This window comes from Vombatus ursinus, unplaced genomic scaffold (assembly GCF_900497805.2).
Source record: "Vombatus ursinus unplaced genomic scaffold, bare-nosed wombat genome assembly UNPS02011334.1, whole genome shotgun sequence".
NCBI lineage: Eukaryota > Metazoa > Chordata > Mammalia > Diprotodontia > Vombatidae > Vombatus > Vombatus ursinus.
In genome coordinates, this window is record NW_020951112.1 from 2,309,190 (window position 1) to 2,328,449 (window position 19,260).

The 19,260-nt window shown below is 45.7% G+C and overlaps 1 protein-coding gene across 3 annotated transcripts in view; it reads right to left on the reverse strand.

The window, feature by feature from the left end:
* The window catches only part of UTP20 (UTP20 small subunit processome component), a 107,626-nt gene that overhangs the window by 22,619 nt on the left and 65,747 nt on the right, over nucleotides 1–19,260 (reverse strand). For all 3 annotated transcript variants that reach the window (XM_027855762.1, XM_027855761.1, XM_027855763.1), the window contains exons 30-41: nucleotides 18,829–19,055; nucleotides 16,286–16,430; nucleotides 13,668–13,755; nucleotides 10,860–11,003; nucleotides 10,443–10,493; nucleotides 9,812–9,964; nucleotides 8,909–9,064; nucleotides 7,929–8,069; nucleotides 6,751–6,888; nucleotides 4,867–5,006; nucleotides 4,540–4,622; nucleotides 1,218–1,498 (exon numbers count right to left, since the gene is read on the reverse strand). In XM_027855762.1, the coding sequence (XP_027711563.1) occupies nucleotides 1,218–1,498; nucleotides 4,540–4,622; nucleotides 4,867–5,006; nucleotides 6,751–6,888; nucleotides 7,929–8,069; nucleotides 8,909–9,064; nucleotides 9,812–9,964; nucleotides 10,443–10,493; nucleotides 10,860–11,003; nucleotides 13,668–13,755; nucleotides 16,286–16,430; nucleotides 18,829–19,055 (1,747 nt within the window). The remainder of the gene's footprint in view (nucleotides 1–1,217; nucleotides 1,499–4,539; nucleotides 4,623–4,866; nucleotides 5,007–6,750; nucleotides 6,889–7,928; nucleotides 8,070–8,908; nucleotides 9,065–9,811; nucleotides 9,965–10,442; nucleotides 10,494–10,859; nucleotides 11,004–13,667; nucleotides 13,756–16,285; nucleotides 16,431–18,828; nucleotides 19,056–19,260) is intronic.

Below are 19,260 nucleotides of genomic sequence, written 5' to 3' on the forward strand. Positions count from 1 at the left end.
CAGACCGTTAACAACACAACAGGTCACACGTCTGGCCAGCACGGCAAAGGGAAAGGCTGCGGGGTCACCGGCTCTCCTGTGCCCACCCCAGCAAATATAGAAAGATGACCCCACTGAAAAAAAAGATGAAGGAAACCAAAGAGAAGCAGCGTGAGGTCCTCCTGTCCAGCCCAGAACTGTAAAAAAGGGCTGGACGAAAGACAGTAAGGAACTGACGATCGCAAACAGACTGAGAAAACAGGTGAGAGTCATCCGGCCCTGGAAACCCTGACCAAACAGAAAAGCTGGGGACTTTCTGGAGTTCAAGCAAAAATAAAGGAAGACTTGCCACGTCTCTTACAACTAGAGGACAAAGTGAAAACCAAAAGAATCCACTCGTTGCTTCCTAAAGCCCCAAACCCGAGAATATCACAGCCCAAACCCAAAGCTTTAGAGCCAAAGATCCACCATCTGCCTGTCGCTTGGAGTGGTCGGGGACAGTGGGAAGTTACGCCGTCTGCGACAACACGTGAACCCAGGTCATCCTCACTCGAAGTCTGGGAATCCACCCACATCCCACTGCCTCTAAAAAAGCATCCATATGAACATCTGGAGTGTCAAAGGCACATACATTTTGCTCGTTTCAATAAACACAGCCAAACACTGATCCGCCATGATAATCAAAGATATTTCACTAGAATCACAGAATATTAATGATGGAAGGAACTTTAGATTCTCTATCTCGTCTTGCCCTAATTTACAGAGGCAATAGGGAGCCAAATGAGGAATACTGTGATTAGAAAAGGAGGAAAAAATTATATGAGGTCACTACTGAGACCACTGTATAGCCCTATCACAAGGGGCAGAAAGGCGTAGCAAACAAAGGGCTACATCTGGAGCAGGAAAGAACTGGGTTTGAATCCCACCTGAGACACTGACTGGCCCTACGGCCAGTGTTTGCCCCCTCTGCTCTCCATCTAAATCCTATCCTAAGGAATCCGCTGCCAATGGAGATCAGGCTGCTCCTGGATCCCAGCAGGCTAAGTAAGACAAAGCTACCGTTTAGCAAGATAACTGGCCAAGAACAGACTCCTAGCTGAAGTCAGGACCCTGAGGGCCTGCGGGCTTGGTGCGAACACCACAGCAGAGAGGCTGTGCCTGGAGACAGCCTTCAGGCCCGAGCGCTGGAGTTGGGATGAGCCTCCTCGCCCCCCGCCGCGCACACTCAGAAGGATCACCGTGGCAGAGAGGCATTTGTGAAGTTTGGGCAGGATGCTGCTGGTGACGGTTTTGTGAATCTGCTGGATCAGATTCTCCAGCTCTTCCTTGCTCTTTGGGAGGCCGGGAAAGACCGGGGCGCCGTCCTCGGGCTCCGCAGCAGACGCCTCCGGGGCTGGCCCCCGGAGCTTCTCATCCGCCTCGCACAACATCTTCCTCTTCTCCTCCTCCTCCTCCTCCCCGCTGGCGTGATCCAATTCCATGGCTTCGTGCTCTGCTGGCACATCCACCTCCATGGCACCTGCATCCACGAAAGAGAGAACAGCCACCCCCAGAGAAAATTAACCAGGCATGATAAGCAGCAACTACAAGCTTGACATGGCAATTCTCTTAATTTGGAGGACTTCAATGGCTTAGCGCAAGATTTCATCCACTGGAGAAAATCTGTCAAGGAGAGCTGGAAGGGATGTCAAAGGCTACCCAATCCAGCCCCCTTGAGGAAACTGAGGCCCGGAGAAGTTGTTTACAGTGACTTTAAGTGACTTAAATGATCACACAGAGCTGGACAGGAGCCTCAGAGGACATGCATCTCATTCTACAGATGAGGAAACTGAGACCCACAGAGGTGAAGTGACTTGCCCCACAGTCCCACAGCAAGGAAATACCCAAGGTCCTTCTTACTAAAACCTCCCCAGCCTCCAGATGACCACAACCTTTCCTTCCGCCTCTCAGGCTCATTACTTTGAATTCAGGTGATCTCACAGGAGGGCAATGAAAACATGTCCCAACACAAGCAGAAGAATGATGCCTCTCCAGCCTGACTCCCAGGGCCAGCATTCACGGGCCCAGGCAAGAAGCATGTCCCTTTGGGGGACTCTTCCTACCACCACAATGAGGGGTATTGTCTCCCTGAGCCATATAATAATGAGAATAATATAACAGCCCAACAGGAACTTCCTTAGGGGCATGAAAAAATTAGCTAAAACTCCCAAATATTTGTATAACCGCCGAATCTCAAGAGTTGCAGCAACTTCTATAATAAAGCAGGAGGGGCAGCAATGGTGCAGTGGAGAGGGTCATAGATTAGGAGTCAGACAGTCTGGGTTTGAATCCCAGCTTACTGACATGTGTGCTTTGGGGTAGGTCGCTTACATTCTTGGAACCTCAGTCTCATTTGCAAAATGATCAGATTAGACCATTTCTAAGGTCGTCTTCAGCTTGAAAATCCCTGACAATAATTCCAGTGATCATCACCCTACTAGTAACACTTACACCATGCTTTAAGGCTGTCAAAGTATTCACGTCCCCTATGACCTCACTTGGCCCTCACAACCCCAGGAAGAAGGTGCTATTATCATTATCCCCACTGAAAGGTGAGGAAAACGAGGGTTAAGGATTTAAATAACTGGCCTACGGCCAACAATCAGTAAAAGCTAGGATTCATAGGATCACAGATTTGAGGGCTGGAAGAGGTCTCAGTGGTCATTTAATCCAACCTCCTCATTTTACAGATGAGAAAACTGAGACCCGGTGGGATGGGGGTGACTTGTCTTGAGTGACTGAGCCCTGATGCTCGGACTCCACAGCTGGGGCTCTTTCCGCTACACCCCACTGCTTCCTGACATTAGACAATCAGTAAACAGTAAGCAAAGAAAACATCGTTTCAGGTAAGCAAATGATTTCACTCAGTATATAAATAATACTGATAATAAAAACAAGAAGAGGAAGAAACATTTTATAGTGCTTTTCAGATTTGCCAAGGGTTTACATATATATTTTTTACCTCATTTGATCCTACTAACAACTTTGGAAGGCAGACATGAGAAGCATTATTGCAGGTGAGGAAACTGAGATTCACTGAAAGGACTTGCCCGTAATCAAACCCCAGTATTCTTCCCATGGGACCACCATGCCGCCTTTGGGCATCGAGGTGCCCTGGCGCAATCCAGGGTCCTGCCACAGCACAGGACAAGGCGTACGTTCTGTCCACCTCCCATCTAGCTGGCTCTCAATGACAAAGCAATCTGGCTGATTGAACACACTTGTTCAGGCTTCTCAGTCATTTTTACTTAGAAGGACAGACTGTTAGAGCTGGAGGATGCCTGGCTCACCTCACTGCCCTCTTCTGAAAGAGGGGAAACTTAAGACCCAGAGACAAGAAGACACTATCGCACACCAGGTCACATAGCTAGTGAGGGATACAGCCAGGATCAGAACCCCAGGCCTAGGATTCTTTTAAAATCAATGAAACTGCACTTCTTGATATTTCATTTCATTAATTGAAACCAACCTTTCCCCATGAGTGAGATGCCAAAAAAACAAGCCAATTTTAGCCAATTTTTAACCTCTTTAATGCCCTTCTTGACCACAAGGACCAACAAGATGGAACAGTGACAGACTAGTTTGATCTCCTTTAACATGGAATGTTATTCAGTCATTTCAGTTGTGCCTGACTCTCCATGACCCCATTTGGGGTTTTCTTGGCAAAGACACTGGAGTCATTTGCCATTTCCTCCTCCAGCTCATTTCACAGGTGAGGAAACTGAGGCAGACAGGGTTAAGTGACTTGCCCAGGGTCACACAGCCAGTAAGTGTCTAAGGCTGGATTTGAACACAAGAAGACGAGTCTTCCTGACTCCAGGCCCAACCTAGCACCCTACCCACTGCACTACCTAGCTGACCGTCCAACTGGTGAATTAATATAAAGGTATTAATTTTGTTTTAAAAAGTGTGAATTCTAGGGCAGCTAGGTGGCGCGGTGGATAGAACATCAGCCCTGAAGTCAAGAGGACCTGAGTTCAAATCCAACCTCAGACCAAAGACTTGACATTTACTAGCTGTGTGACCCTGGGCAAGTCACTTAACCCCAATTGCCTAAAACAAACAAACAAACAAACATACAAAAGAAAGTGTGAATTCTCTAAGACTAATAGGAAAGCCATAACCACTTACATGCATACGTATATACCTCTCTGATTTAAATTTAGAACCAATTGCCTAATTCCTGCTTAATGTCACTATAGTAATTGTTTTATTGTTGTTAATAATAATAACAATAATGAAATGAGCTGGAGAAGGAAATGTCAAATGACTCTAATATCTTTGCCATGAAAACCCCAAACGGGGCATGAAGAGTCCGACACAACTGAAAATGACGAACAATATGGAATGTAAGCTCCTGAGGGCAGGCACCAGTTTTTGTTACTGTCTTTGTATCCAAAGCCTGGCACAGAACAAGCCATCCATAAACGTTTGTGGAACTGAATAAGTGATCAACACACAGTAGTAAATTACAAAAAACATGGAAATTTGGTTAAAAAGTTGTGAAAGGAAAAAACTTACTTTCTTCATTCTGAATTTTTTCCATTTGTTTCTCGAGAGTTTCACGGTCAAAGTGGAAAGCTTCTAATACTGTGACTAACAAACTATCAAAAAAGAGAAATAAGTAGGACCGTGAGCTTAATTAACGTTACTTGGTTGTTTTAAACACACACTATCAAGAGGCGAGGGTAGAATTTTAAACTTTATTGGGTTTATTTCTATTTGACTTAAATATGCATAATGCACACTGATTATTGTAATCCCAAATAACAACTTTCAGTTACTAAAAGATGTCAGTGAAAGACTCTAAAAAATGGGTTTGAGGAATGGAAACAAGGGCGACCATACCTGACACCCAACTTCTGATTGATCTGTCCTGTGTGTAAAATGTGAATGAAATATTTCAAGTAATACATGTATCCCGGCCAGGAAAGGTGCCTGCAGATAGCTCCAATAAGCTCCATGGAAGCTGTTGTTATGTTTTCATGCTACAAAACAAGAAAAGAGTTGGCTCAATTAATAATCATTTATTAAGCACCTACTACGCACAGGGAACAGCACAGAAAGACAAACAATGATAAACATTCTTGCCTTCAGGGAGCTTCCATTCTCTTGGGGGACACAAGATACATAGATAAGGGAGTAGGAGATAATCTGAGGAGGGAGGGAGCAGCACCAACAGCTCGATGGGTCAGCCAAGACCTGAAGCAGGTGGTGGCCATGGAGGAGGGCCTGTGGGAAGCTAAGGACTCTCGGAGACAGACAGAAGTGGGGAGGGAGCACATTCCAGGACTGTGGGGACTGCCTGGGCAAAGGCACAGAGGTGGGAGAGAGAAGCATGAGGCTAAATAAAGAATCTAAAGGCCTACATACTGGGGGGACTGTGCCAAGATCTCTGAGTTTCCCAGTTCATTCAACGACTGAGGAGTAGTGTGAATGAACTCTCTCCAGAGACGAAAGAATCTAAAGTACAGTCATACAGAGGCGTTGCAATGTGAAATGAGGACGACCCCAGTGCCATGGGGAGGATGTCTCTCACTGCTCTCCTGGGCAGACCACAGGCAGCAGGCCCTGAGCAAGAAAGCCCAAGGTATCTGGCCCCCCTCCAGCGCCCCCAGTCACCTAGAGAAGGTCTGTACTGTCTGGGGCTGTTCCTCTTCCTTTACCACTCACAATCAGCTTAATTACACTGATTTGTTTTCGCATACCTGAAATACTAGGGTGCTACCCTTTGCTTATTCAGGCAATCAATTATTTTTAAATATTCATAAAAGAATTACAACATTTTAAATGACAGAGCTAAGAAGCTGGGGAACCTCTAGTCTGGGGGTCCTTGATCTAGGTCCACAAACTTATTTTTCAAAATATTTTGATAACTGTATTTCACTATAGTTGGCTTTCTTTATAATCTAATGTACTTTGTTTTCCGCATTTAAAACATCATTAAAAGCCATCCATAGGGTTCACCAGATTGCCTGCTCCAACTCATACAAGACACACCCTTCCCTACCTACCCCTCAAGGCCGAAAGCCTAGGAGGTTGGCAATCTCCATGGATACTGCTCCGAAATGCTGATTTCACCTCACATTCCCTAGCTTCAGGAATCTGTACTATTTTCATCTTTATTCCTGCTGCCCCACTTTGTCTCGTATTTTATGTCATCTGATAATGTGAGTCTTACAAACTACAAGGTACCCCCCCCTCCACAAAAGCACCCAAAATTGAGAGAAAAAGAACAGGCTAAAATCTCCATGCATCGTTGGTATTCCTTCAAGCCTCCCCACCAATGACCAAACAACTGCCAGGCCCGAGTCCAGAGGGGCAGCAGAAAGAGCCAAAGACCTCAGTGAGAGGATCTTACAAGGGGGACTAGAAGGACCTTTGGGATCGTTGGGTCCAACCCTCACGTGTTACACAGAAGCAGAGGGAAGCCTCAATTCTTAGAACAGTTAGGTGACCCTGGGCACATCTCTGAAGATAATAAACATCGTGTATGTGTGTGTGTGTGTGTGTGTGCGCGCGCGTGCCTGCACGCGCGCGTGCACCTACACCCACCCACACACCCACTCACACATGCTGGTCCCTCATTCAAACATAAGCCCCTCGGGTGGGCTTTCACTTCTGTTTCATCCCCACACCCAGCGCAGCCTGTGGCTCATCACAGGTGTCAGACCGCTACAGAAACACTCAGTGGGTTCAGATTGATGCTTTCTCTCCTTTATAAACACTTACCTTAAGCATCTTCTCATCAAAAATTGGCGTTGTGGCATAGGGCATAATGTAATTCTGGAGAGACTTGGAAGACAGAACGATCTTGCCCTCCATCAGACGCTTGCCTAGTTTCTTCAAGGCTCTGGCCCTTCTATGGATCTAAAAAGATGTTGGAAGCTAAATGAGATGTGTGAGAAACTCACAGGGAAAAGAGTGCCCATGGTGGACTCTCCCACTCCCATCCTGGGGGGGAGGCCTCTTCCATACTGAGAAGGCTGTTCAGGACGCCTCTCTGTAAGAGTGCACCCAAGGACCTCAGACCCAGACCCTCTGCTGTGCCAGCCTGGGATGCTGCAGCCCGCAGCCCGTGGAGCATGTCCCTAACAGGGTGCTCGGGGCCTAGATGTGCCGCTGGGAGGGAGCTCAGAGGGAACACTGATGCCCCAAGATCCTTGTAAAGGGACACAGATGTGCAGCTGGGGGGTGGAGCTCAGGGACCGTGGTGTCTAAGGTATCTTTCACAGATGGGGAACTCAGGTCCAACATGCATTGACTTGGGCTTCTGGGAGAACAGATGGAGAGGCCAGAAGGGACCCCAGAAGCCATCTCATCTTTTTACAGATAAAGAAACTGAAGCCTGGGGAGTTTCTCAGACAACATGTGAGAGAAGTAAGATAACTGTTAATATCTGCTTATGACTCTGGACAAGACTCTTCTCCTCTCTGAATTGGTTCCATCAGGTATAAAATGGGAATAAGATTTCTTGTGTTACCAACCCTGCAAGTTGTGCGGCAAAAATTCCTTAAAAATCTCCTGTGATATAAATGAATTCTATTTTTTGGACTAAACCTGGGATGGCTCGGGTATGACAAGTCCCTTTTCAGGTACAGAGATGCACATGCTCTTTAGTTAACAGTCCCTGAGGTTATGTTTCTTCCCCAGGGTCACAAAGCCTTTGTGGGTCCAAAGTAGGACTTGAACCCAGGCCTCTCTGTGGCCGAAGCGGTCTCTTGGTCCCTAGGCCATCCCGCCTCTATGACACTACCAAAAAGTCTGACAAGCGGAAGCAGCTGTCTGTACTTACTCTACACATCATAAAGATGAGGTCCAATGACACCTAGACTTTGGGAACCACTTACAGTGTTCATGGGGGAGGAATGGCCAAAGCGAATTCCAAGGACAGCAGAGGCAGTACTTACCTGAATGTGCTTCATGTTCTCAAAAAAGTCCATTTCAGGATCATTGAAGTCACTAAGCTGAACCAAGTCTTTAAATTCTGGGTGGTTTGGAAAGGTTTGAATTAAACAGGAAAGTAAAGTTGTGTATTCCTGCTGGATACTCTGCAAATATCAAATCGGAGGGAAAAAAACAAACAAACAAATATAATTGCTTTTTAAAATAGAAAAAACTCCTTGATGTCTAAAATAGAGATGTAACTGCCACCCCAATCCACAATGGATACAAGATCAAAGCGCATGAGCAGATAATTTTAAAAGGAATGCAAATTACTGATAATCCCTTAAAACAACGTTCAAGATCTCTCTAATATAATCAGAGACACAAATTACAGCAACGTGGAGGTACCAGGTGACACCCGACCAAGCACTGGCAAAAACAATGCCACGACATCAAACACCGGTGAGGCTGATAACAAATGGGCGCACTTATTTAATGCAGGGGGAATTTTCCACTTGGGGAAATCTCTCTGGAGAGCAATCTCAGAATAAACTGCAAAAGGTACAAGGCATACTTATTTACAATAATTCTATTGCTGGAAACAGCCCCTGAAAGTGTCATCAAACACACACACACACAAAGAGAGCACTAGTCAAAGACTCTCTCACAGCAGCAGCAAAGATCTGTGCCCAAGCTAAGTGCCCGAGCCCTGGGTTCTGGAGAAAGAAACGGCAGCCCCGTGGACGGGAAGGCTCCACTGCTGTGGGACTGCCAAGCAGGAGGAACACCAGGAAACCAGGAATGGCTTCTGAGAGAACTCCCAGAGGAAAAGGCAGACAGCAGGATGAATAGACATGAACTACGACCACTGGAGAGGAGGAATGACTGGAAGAGGGTCCTTCATGCACTGAAATTAATTTACACACATAAACCTTTATGAAGCAACCTGAACCACTGACACTGTGACGAGTTTCACCGAGCCAGCGCACGCGAGCTCTCTCACCTCGGTTGGACTCTTCAGGCCTTTCCTCAGGGTCTCCAAGAGGGTGCGCTGAATGACTTCCCGGTACTGCGCCTCGCTGACGTCCGGGGCCGCGAGCCGATGGATGATGCTCATCAAACACAGGCTGGCGCTGTCACTCAGGGCCATGTCTTTCAGCTGAGGAGGGAAGGAGGGTGAATGTCAGTCACAGAGCAAGCACGCTGGGCTGACCCTCTAACGAGGACCACAGGAAGCTCGCCTTTCCAACAGGAAAGGACTAACTAACTCCAAGGACTCATGAGATCTCTGAATTCTGAACCAGGACCAGGCATCATCGAAAGATAACTACGTGTCACCGTGGACACACAGACTCAACTCTCACAGAAGCCCCTACACACCCCCTAGCGTCAGGGGGAAAAGACCCCAGACAACCGGACCGACAGGAGAAACAGAATGGAGGGTGGTGACATACCGGACAATGTCTGTGAATCTCGGAAAGTGCTATGAGATGTATCTTTTCATCAGTCTTCCAAAAAATGTGTGTGTGTATGTGTGTGTGTCTCTGATGAACTAGGATAAAAAGAGTTCTTGGCCACAAAGGTCACAAGGGTCCTAAATGTCCAAAGGAGGATTTTCACCCAGGGCTCTTTGCATCGTACCAGACTGTCTCAAAACTGTTTGTTTACTTGTGTCAACAGGATAACGCTTATTTATGTCTGCTAGACACACCTACCCAAATATACATGCCCCAAGGGCCGTGCCTCATGTAAAGGGCTTCAAAATTTTATGTATATGTGTGTGTGTGTGTGTGTGTGTGTGTTTCATGTATGTTGAGTCATGGCCTTTAACAACCAAGAAGACCATCACCACAGAAGCAACAATCCAATTAAAATAACCCACCACACTTCTGCCAGAACCACTTACCTGCAACGTGTAGAAACAATTGTGCATTACAGGGGCCAGGTAGGTGATGTCTACAGTTTCCATCTCCTTGATGTAAGAGGTGATTTTCTGGAAGGCTGACAAGCGAACATCAAAGTTGATGTCGTCCAGGTGTCTCTGGTCAAAGGCATTCAGCTACAGGAAGCACAATGTCATTGAAATCATGAATTGGTTTTTAATCATAAAGAAATGACCGCTCAGCATTCTGGCCTTGGCTTGACCACACTCATCCTCTGACGTCTCCCCATGATGTGGAGATGGCATTCAGCTTTGCCAGGCTATGCCAGGAGAGCAAATACACGGGCAGGCCTGACCCAGCTGAAATATCTGGGAGAAGAGAGCAAGGTGGCAGACTAGACATGACCATCAGCTAAAGAGCAGCCTAGCTAAATTCAGGGCCGACCAATAGATTTTTCTAGGAAATGGTTATAGGAAAGGAACAGAACCTGTATCCCCAGAGGGAGAGCCCCACATCGATGAACCCAGGGACCTATCAGGAACGACTAGGCATCATAATCCTATCCACATCAAATCTTCCTGGAAGTAGGCAGTGTACAAACTACAGGCTTAAAAATATGCATTTCCAAAGGAAAAGAATAAATTATTTTCATACCTTGACAACTTCTGTAATGTACTCTAATCCACTCTCATAATCAGAAAGCGTCTAAAATAAAAAAAAAAAAAGTTGAGAAATTAGATTGCGTAAGTATCAGAAAATTTTTCTCCCCTGACTTTGGGAGAAAAAGAGGATTCCCAAACATAGGTGGACCCTGGGGATGAATTTATGGGAAGACACAAACAAAAGAGTCCCACCAAAGGGACAGGGGTATGGATGGGTTGCAATTCCACCCAAATCAATGAGAATTCAGACTAATTTGGGGGTTTGAATCATGGCCATCACTGCTTTCCAGGTCCTTATACAAAGCAGAGAGACTGATGATGAGATAAAATAAAAGTTGTACTTGAAACATCCTATTAGTTTTCTACAAAATGAAAGGTCAGTTGCTGCTAAAACACTGCATGTACCTACCTGAAAAACTGTACAGAGCATCTGTCGGGACATTTTGTTCTGAATGACAGAGAAAAGCCGTGACAGAGGCTTCAGGAAACTTGTTGGGTCGTGACAATTCTTTAACAAGTTCTGTACAGTCACCAGGATATCAATCTCAGTGTCCTAAAAGATGGAAAGGGAGAGGGGTTCAGAATTGGGAAGAATGATGCCTAGGAGGTGGCCGAGTGATGGGAAATAGCAACCTGATTTCTCTCTCCTCCAGATGTGTGGTTTATCCTCTGATCATAGTTTCTACAAATTATTTTTAAATGCTCAGCACTTTAATTACCCACAAAATCCACTGCCATTTTTGAAATTAAGTGCAGTCTTATCTAGTGCAGTGTTTTCCTTCCCTTCAGGGCAAACACAAGGCCAGACTTTGTCCAAAGACCTGCCTTTATCATAACTACACAACTACGTTTCCTAGAGCAGCTCACAGCATTGATCCAAGACTCTGGATCCTTATCTGCAAAAATGAGAGGAATGGGTGAGGTGATCTCTAAGGGTCTTTCCCTCTCAAATTAATTTAAGGATTGGCTGATTCCTTCTAGTAGGGGAAAAGGATGAGCACTTTCTATTATTTTCTGATCGAATAAGAGCTATGAATCTATGAGAAGAAAGGAACAGAATGAAGTGTTTTTTCTTCAAAAACTTCATCTGCTTAGACATGAACTTTACTTCTAAAATAAAAGCAATGTAAATAGTAAATAGTTGTAAACAGTTAATAGTTAAGCTGAAAATAACTTGAGGAAAGGGGGATTGCTTCCTGGCTCTGCCTTAAATGTTCTCAAACAGCCCCTTTTACTCCATATAATTAGTACTGTCCTAAAACGAACCCACCCTCATCTACAAGCACCTCCATAGAGCCTGCCACAAAGAAAAATTCAACATCAAAAAAACATTTACTAAGCATCTAACTGTAATGTCCAACACTGGGGACACAAAATCAGAAAATGAAATAATCCTTGCCCTCCAGGAGCTTACATTCTACTGTGCATCCATATGGATATGCACTCATAGTTTGACAAACTTAAAATTCACAGATGAAAAGGAAAGAAATCACAATCAAGCCTGGGATAAAATCTGGCAGTAATTTCTTCACTTAAACTACCACACGTAACTACATTCTAATGTGTGTAAAATAAGGGGATTTAATTGTGATGAGCATGAAGGTTCCTTTCATCCCTTCAAGAGGATGTGGTGCAAGACAGAGAACACCAGATCTGGACTTAGAGGACCGGGGTTCAAATCCCAACCACAATGCTAACTGTGTGACCTTGAACAAGTCCCCTAACCTCTGGGCCTCAGGTCCCTCATTTATCAGATGAAGGGGCTCAGCTGGAGGACCTCTAAAGTCCCTCTGAGTGCTAATCTCTCATCCTTTCACTACTGAGTTTGCTAGATAGACCACTGGATGTGGAAAGACCACTGGCCCTGGATTTAGGAAGATCTGAGTTCAAATCCAGCCTCAGATACCAGCTGGGTGACCCTGGGCGAGTCATTTAAACTGTCTCAGTTATCTCATCTGTAAAATGAAGATGATGATAGCACCTACTTCCCAGGACTGCTGTGAGGATAAAATAATATTTGTAAAGCACTTTGCAAACCTTAAAGCATTCATAAGTACATGCTATTATTATTGGTGGTAAGAGCAAGGATCAAAGTCCAATTTCTAAAAATTAAGCTGAAGTTTCTGGGTTTTCCTTTTTTTGTTTTTTGTTTTTGTTTTTTTTTTTTTAAACAAAATCCAGTTGCTAAAGGCAAATCCTGCTTTACTAACTTATTCACAAATGGGATGAATGAAATGGTATCCAGAGAAGATCAATGAGGGAAGGCAAGGACAGGAAAGAGGCTGAGACCAACAGCACAGGCTAACTTAGCAATCAGCTGACTGCTTTTCTTAGGATGCTTAAGCTGTTAGTTCGGTCAGGTTTTCTCCAGCCCTCCATCCTTTCTCCTACGGTTATGTGGCAGTCCAATTAGTGTTAACTGTTAGGATTTCCCATCCCGCTCCTCCAGTTGTCCCACAGTAGGTTTTCCCAACAAACTGGACTTTGCCACCAAAGACACGCCCTCGTCATCAGAGAGAAGATAACTACCTCTCTCTGTTGTGGCCACCCTTTCTTAGATCCTCAGTAATTCTCACTGCCACAGTGTCAGTGGATGGCCAGGAAAACTGTCCTGAGTGAACAGCTGGCGCAATACACTTTGCCAGAGGTTGAGATCATCCACAGCACAAAGGATTGTTGTTATGCCAAGCTCAGGGCACAGCCTGCTTGCTGGGCCTTAGCTCTGGAAAACAGTATTTCCAAATACGACTCCCCCAAAGGGGAGGCCTGGCCTCCTGGCTTCCTGAGGCAGCCTCCTCTCCCTCTGGTCAGCCACCACTGAAAGGAAGGTGTTTCTGACATCAGGATGACGAGACACGCTTCACACGACAGTCCCTCCACAGTGGAGGACGGCTCCATGTGTCCATCTATCCGAGCACCACCACCAGCTCTTCTCTCAAGGCTAAGCCTCCCTAGTTTTTCCAACCAGCTCTCAAGTGGCACGAACTTGAACCTTTCTGCACTGAGGTTGCCTTCCCAGCTCATCAGTGTAGTCTGACCAGGGCAGAGCAGAGGGGACTGGCCACAAGCCCATGGTCAGCAGCATTTTGGGCTGCCCTATGACCCTGCTGACTCATGGCTCTGGAAGTCCACTAAAGCCCCCAGATCTTTTTCAAACAAACTGCTGTCCAACCACACCTTCCCCATCTCACTTGGATGATGCCAAATGTGTGCCTACCTCGGCAATGCTGCTTCGGTGCAGGAAAGGAAGGAGCAGGGTGATGAGGACAGAGCTCTGCTCTTTGTCTTTCATAAACTTGCTGATCCTGTAAGGAAAGAAACCCCACCCGTCAGGAAGGAAAGAGTGACCGACTGCCACAAGCACTTGGCTTGTGACATTCCTGGGGGAGAGCCTGAGGCCCTGAAGTCACAGGGCCAGAAGCCCCTGGAGCCTTCCCGGAGGCCCCCAAGCACCATCTCCCCCAGGAGGGCCTGTGAGCCTGTCCTTAGGAGGCCTGCAGAGTTCTGTCCCCTCTTGGAGGCTCCCAGAAGCCCTTCCCCTCCAAGAGGCCCCCTGAGCCCAGACCCCAGGACGCCCCTGCAGTCTCCACGCCCCTCTTCTTGTGCTGCTGCTGCTGCAAATCCTCTGCCCTCTGTGAATTCCTTACCCTGAGATTACAATGCCCACTCATCAAAGAGAAAAGCCATTCTATGAATTAGGACAGGCCTAAGCAATGCTGCTTTAGGGAAGCCCAGGAAGGCCTTTGGGGTTAATGATGCCCCTCCTTAGGGGGAAGCAGGGAACCTCAACATCACAACCTGGTGGTGGTGGGGAGGCACCCCAACGGCTGATTCCAAAAAGGGAGGGGGGATGTCCAAAAAAGCAAATTCACACAATCCCCCAAAAGGCATTTTAAAGAAGTTATGATATAGTTTAATTCCCATTTTAAAATTGAAAAAAGCTGCATGGTGGTGCAGTAAATGGCCAAGTCAGCAAGCATTTACTAAGCACTATGTACAAGGCCCTGTGCTAAGTGCTGGGAATACAAAGAGAGACAAAAATCCCAGTTAGACAATAAGCACTTATTAAGCGCCTAGTGTGTGCCAGGCACCGGGCTAAGCACAAGGGATACAAAGAAAGACAAAGCTGTCCCAGCTCTTTGAGGAGCTCAGTGTCTAGTGGGGAGACATTGGGCTTGGGAGTCCAGCTCTACCACTGATACTTCATGAGTGTTGCCAGGGTGACCTCTCTGAGTCCTACCTCCCCCGTTAGAGCTGGGTGGCGCCCTGTGTAAGAGGAGAAGCTCACACTCTACCAAAATCATGCTAGAGGTGAAGTCATTGTGGCCCACAGAGGTTCAGACACAGGGCACATGTGGTCATAGCAAGGTCTTTTAATCATTAAAAACATGCTGACGGCAAAATTAAGTGTGGAAAACCAAGCGTGACTGGCAGGGCATTTCAGGTGAGGCTACTCTGTTATCAGGGCAGGTCCAAGCATGTGGCCCTCTCCCCAACAACTCCAGGTGCTCCCGATCATTGCTTCTCACACCAGATCTTTGGGGGGGCCATTCAGAAGCCTCCCACCCTCCATACTGTTTGGCCAAACTGGCCCAACCACTGTGACTCACATATGACCGTGAGCCTCCGCAGATGTCTCTCCCCTTCCCCCACCCCACTGTGCACCCATGCTTCATCTCCACTTCTGAACACCCTTCCCCCATTTCCCTCAAACATTCCTCCTACATGAGGCTTTTCCAGGCGTTCCTCTATGTGCTCGTGCCTCTCCCAAACTTGGCTGCCATTATTTTCTGGAGATGTGCTCTATGTATGACTAGATAAACAGCTGACACCCCCCACCAAAAGTCATCTCCTTGAGGGCAGGGACTGCTTGAGGTTGGTCTTGGTGGCCTTGGGCCTCACACAGGAAGCACTTGAGAAATGCCTGCTAATTGGACAATTCACTTTGCAATGCACAGAACCAGAATCCAAGGTCCCGAGTCACTTGTCAAATAGACAATTTTTTGAGTCTTTGGAAGAAATTTCAGTCTTGAGGAAAAAAATCTGATGCTCTATACTGTTTATTTCCCAGTTCTCCCAGAAGGTATTGGGACTGCTGCATCAAAAGGTCACAGATTTAGAGTCAAAAAGGACCTTGGAGCCACTGGGTCCACCTCCCTCATATCAGAGACAAGGGAAAGTCAGAACAGAGAGGTTCAGTGACTAGTCCAGAGTCAGAGTCTGTAAGTGTCTGAAATGGCAGTCAGCACCCTACCCACCGGCCAGGCTGCCCCCTCATGTGCTAGAGCCCACAGGATCACAAGTCCAGCTCAGAGGACCATGGTCAAGCAGGCCAATCATCCACCATTAGATCTGATGTAAGAGCATCAGAGACAGGGTGGCAAAGCTAACAGAGGCCTGGCTTCAGAGGCAGGAAGGCCTGGATTCAAGTCCTGACTCTCACATAGCCTGAATGTGGGACTCTGGGCAAGTCTTCAGACTTTTCAGCATCCTGGGTACCTTTCCAAGGCTCTACGTAACAGATACCTAGCTGCATTGGGGTAGGGAGTTTCCACCAACAATGAAATCACTAGTCTGGTTCACAAAGGGGGCTGGAGTGGGAGTGGGGTGCGGTTCATGAAAGAAACCTCTTTTCATGCAGTTCTTTCTCCTATCACTAGCTCCTAACACAATGGCAACAGAAACCTTGGCCTGACTTAAAAGCAAAGGTCTTACAAGAGTTGAAAACTCTTTTCTATTAACAGAAATATTTAGAAACGAAAACTATGTCTAAATGATCATTGGGATTTGCTATCAACAGGATTCAGGGAAAACTGCAGGCCATGCTTGCCTTACCTGGATAGGATGCTGAGCTCCTTGCTGACCTGGGCCCGGTACTTCTTCTTTCTCACCTTCTCAACGTTGACCATGGTTCTGCTGAGATACTGAAGGATCGCAGGCACCTGGGGCAGCACCAGCCTTCCGCCCAGGGTGATGGATTCTGTAACAGACAGGTCAGGATCAGGGGCTTGGTCTTCACAAGCTGCTCTTCTTATCAAATCAAACACACAGCTGCTATCTTCAAGGATAGCAGAGATAAGACAGTACGACTATTACAGCTTTGACAGAAGGATCGAAGAGCCTGGGATTCTCTGGGGTGGAGACTTCTCCATCCACACAGACAGGCCGCAAAACCGTCTCTGACTCACCAGCTATATCTAGAGGAGAGGTCAAAAAGTCCATCCTCCATTCAACCCAGGGACAAGCCTCTCTCAACACAGCAAGGCCAGCCATGAGAAAACTGACCTACAGGCAGACAAGTGCCAGGCTCTGACACAGAATTTCTTTATCCTGAGAGCCCCCACCAGAGGTGATGTGCTTCACTGTCAGCCCAGGGGAAACCCAGCTGGCCAGCACGGCAAAAAGAAGTGTCAGAGGGGAACCTGAGCACGGGATGTTCTATCATTCCTACTTACATCTCAAGTGACAAATAATCATAAAGTCATACATGAAGAGCTGGGGGGACCTCAGACGCTGTCTCATCCAAGACAGAGGAAAAGTGACTTGTTCAAGGTTACAGGGAGAGCTGCATTTCATGCTTAGGTCCTAGAGCCATCTCTCTTTCCATGGAATTATTTCCTCTCCAAAGAGGGGGGAAACTGAGGCTTTACCCAGTCATATAAGTAGCAAGCATCAAAGGCTGGATTTGAACCCAAGTCCTTTGACTACAGAGCCAGTGCTCTTTCCACTGTACAAAAACATAAATTTAGCAGTTTATTCTGTTTCTATCTGCTTAAACTAGATAGAATACCGATTTTATAATCATTATAGTTTACATAAATTTATTATAAATTACAATCATTCATATAAATTAAATCATTAAAACCATTAAATTCTGGTTTTTTGTAGCCATTTTGACACATTAGTATTCTAAATTTTCAATTAAAATGTTGAGAACAATGTAAAGAAAGGAAGGAAACCTTTTATTTGTGAACATCATTCAGTTACAGTCAAGGTTTCCTAGCAATATATTACCATCACAGCAAAACTGCAACTTTGAGAGTTTTTTAAAAGTTTTAATTTCTGTATATACTTGAAAATTGAGCTGGAGGTATGTGAAAATAAGGGATACAAAAAGGAAAGAACCAGCAGTGTCTGACTGATCCCCAAGAAACACTGGAAGACCAAGAGGCAGGCACTAGAGTTCACTGAGCAGAGAGCTCTCTACAGGGAAAATAAAGACAGAGAAGCATTGCCCAGGCACTGCAATCTGCAATGGGGAAGGGGGTGCCCTCCTCATGAGGTGACATCACAGATCTGCAGGAATTCCGATGTAGATTTACAGAAAGGGAAAAGTAAAATAAAAGCCATAATGGTCACAGCTAATTAACACGATTGGGACTGATACTACTGACTTTGTTCTATTTCAAAATTAGCTCTTGTATGGACTCACGCTGAGTGAAGCGAGCAGAATCAGGACAACATTGTACACAGTAACAGCCACGTTGTGCAATGCCTAACTCTGATAGACTTAGCCCTTCTCAGCAATGCAAGGATCTAAGACATCTCCAAAGGTCTCACGATGGAAAATGCTATCCACATCCAGAGAAAGAACTATGGGGTTTGAATGCAGATTGAAGCATACTATTTGCTATTTTTTTTTCTTCTGTTTTTTGTTTCCTCTTTCTGGTGGTTCCTCCTATTGGTTCTAATTCTTCCTTACAACATCACTAATGTGAAAATATGTTTAATAGGAATGTATATGTATAGCCTATATTAGATTGCGTCCAATCTTGGGGAGGGAGGGGGAGAAAAATTTAAAGCTCAAAAGCTTATGGAAGTGATTGTTGACAAATCAAAATAAATTAATAAAAAAATAAAAATAAAAATAAACTCTGCTGCTGAGAAAACAAGGATTGCAAAAGGCTAGCATAGGATAAAGGATAGAGAGCTGGCCTCAGTGTTAAGGAGACCTGGATTCAAGTCCTGCCTCTGATGCATGTTGGCTGTGTGACCCTGGACAAGTTACTTAATTTCTCAAGGTTCTAGGACAGGCACTCCTGGGGGTGGACCAAACCAAACTAAAAAGTAATTTGGAAATATTAAACAAAACAAATTAAAAAGCAATAAAATGTAGGTAACAGTACATTTTAAAACTAAATCAATCTGCGGCCCACAGATATCCTTATGTATGGATTGGTGGGCTCTTGTTTCTCTTTGAGCCTGATGCTACTGCTGACCTGTATTGCTGGAGGGAGCTTTGTACGGGGCTAAAAGCAGAGATCTGGTTTAAAAGAAGGAAGGGAAGGAAGGGGAAAGAAGAAAGGAAGGGGAGGAGGGAACAAACAATGCTCTATGCCATGACCCTAACATTGATTTCTATCTGTCTCTATTCATACCGTCTACATTTTCCGTTATCTCTGTGTAAACACATCCAGTCACAGTGAGGTTGGACGCTGTGTCTGTGGGCTCAAAATCCGGTATGTTAAGGAGGTTGTCGGCTATATCCATGACAACACTGGCTGTGGCTTCAGACATGATCTTGGCCGAGAGAACAGCAAACACGTTACTGAGGATGTCATACTCTGGCTCACCAGGCTTCTGTTTAGCCAGCAAAGGGAAGTACCTGCAAGAAAAACGTGAAAATAATGACCATTCGGGGATAAATGGCATGAAGATTCCCCCATGCAACCCTTGATGCATTAATGTTGTTTATGAAAAAGCACTTGGATTTCACACAATCAAAATTATCTATTTTAATTTTTGTAATTGCCTACATGCCTTGTTTGGTTAAAAATTCATCCCCTGCACATAGCTGTGAAACATGCATA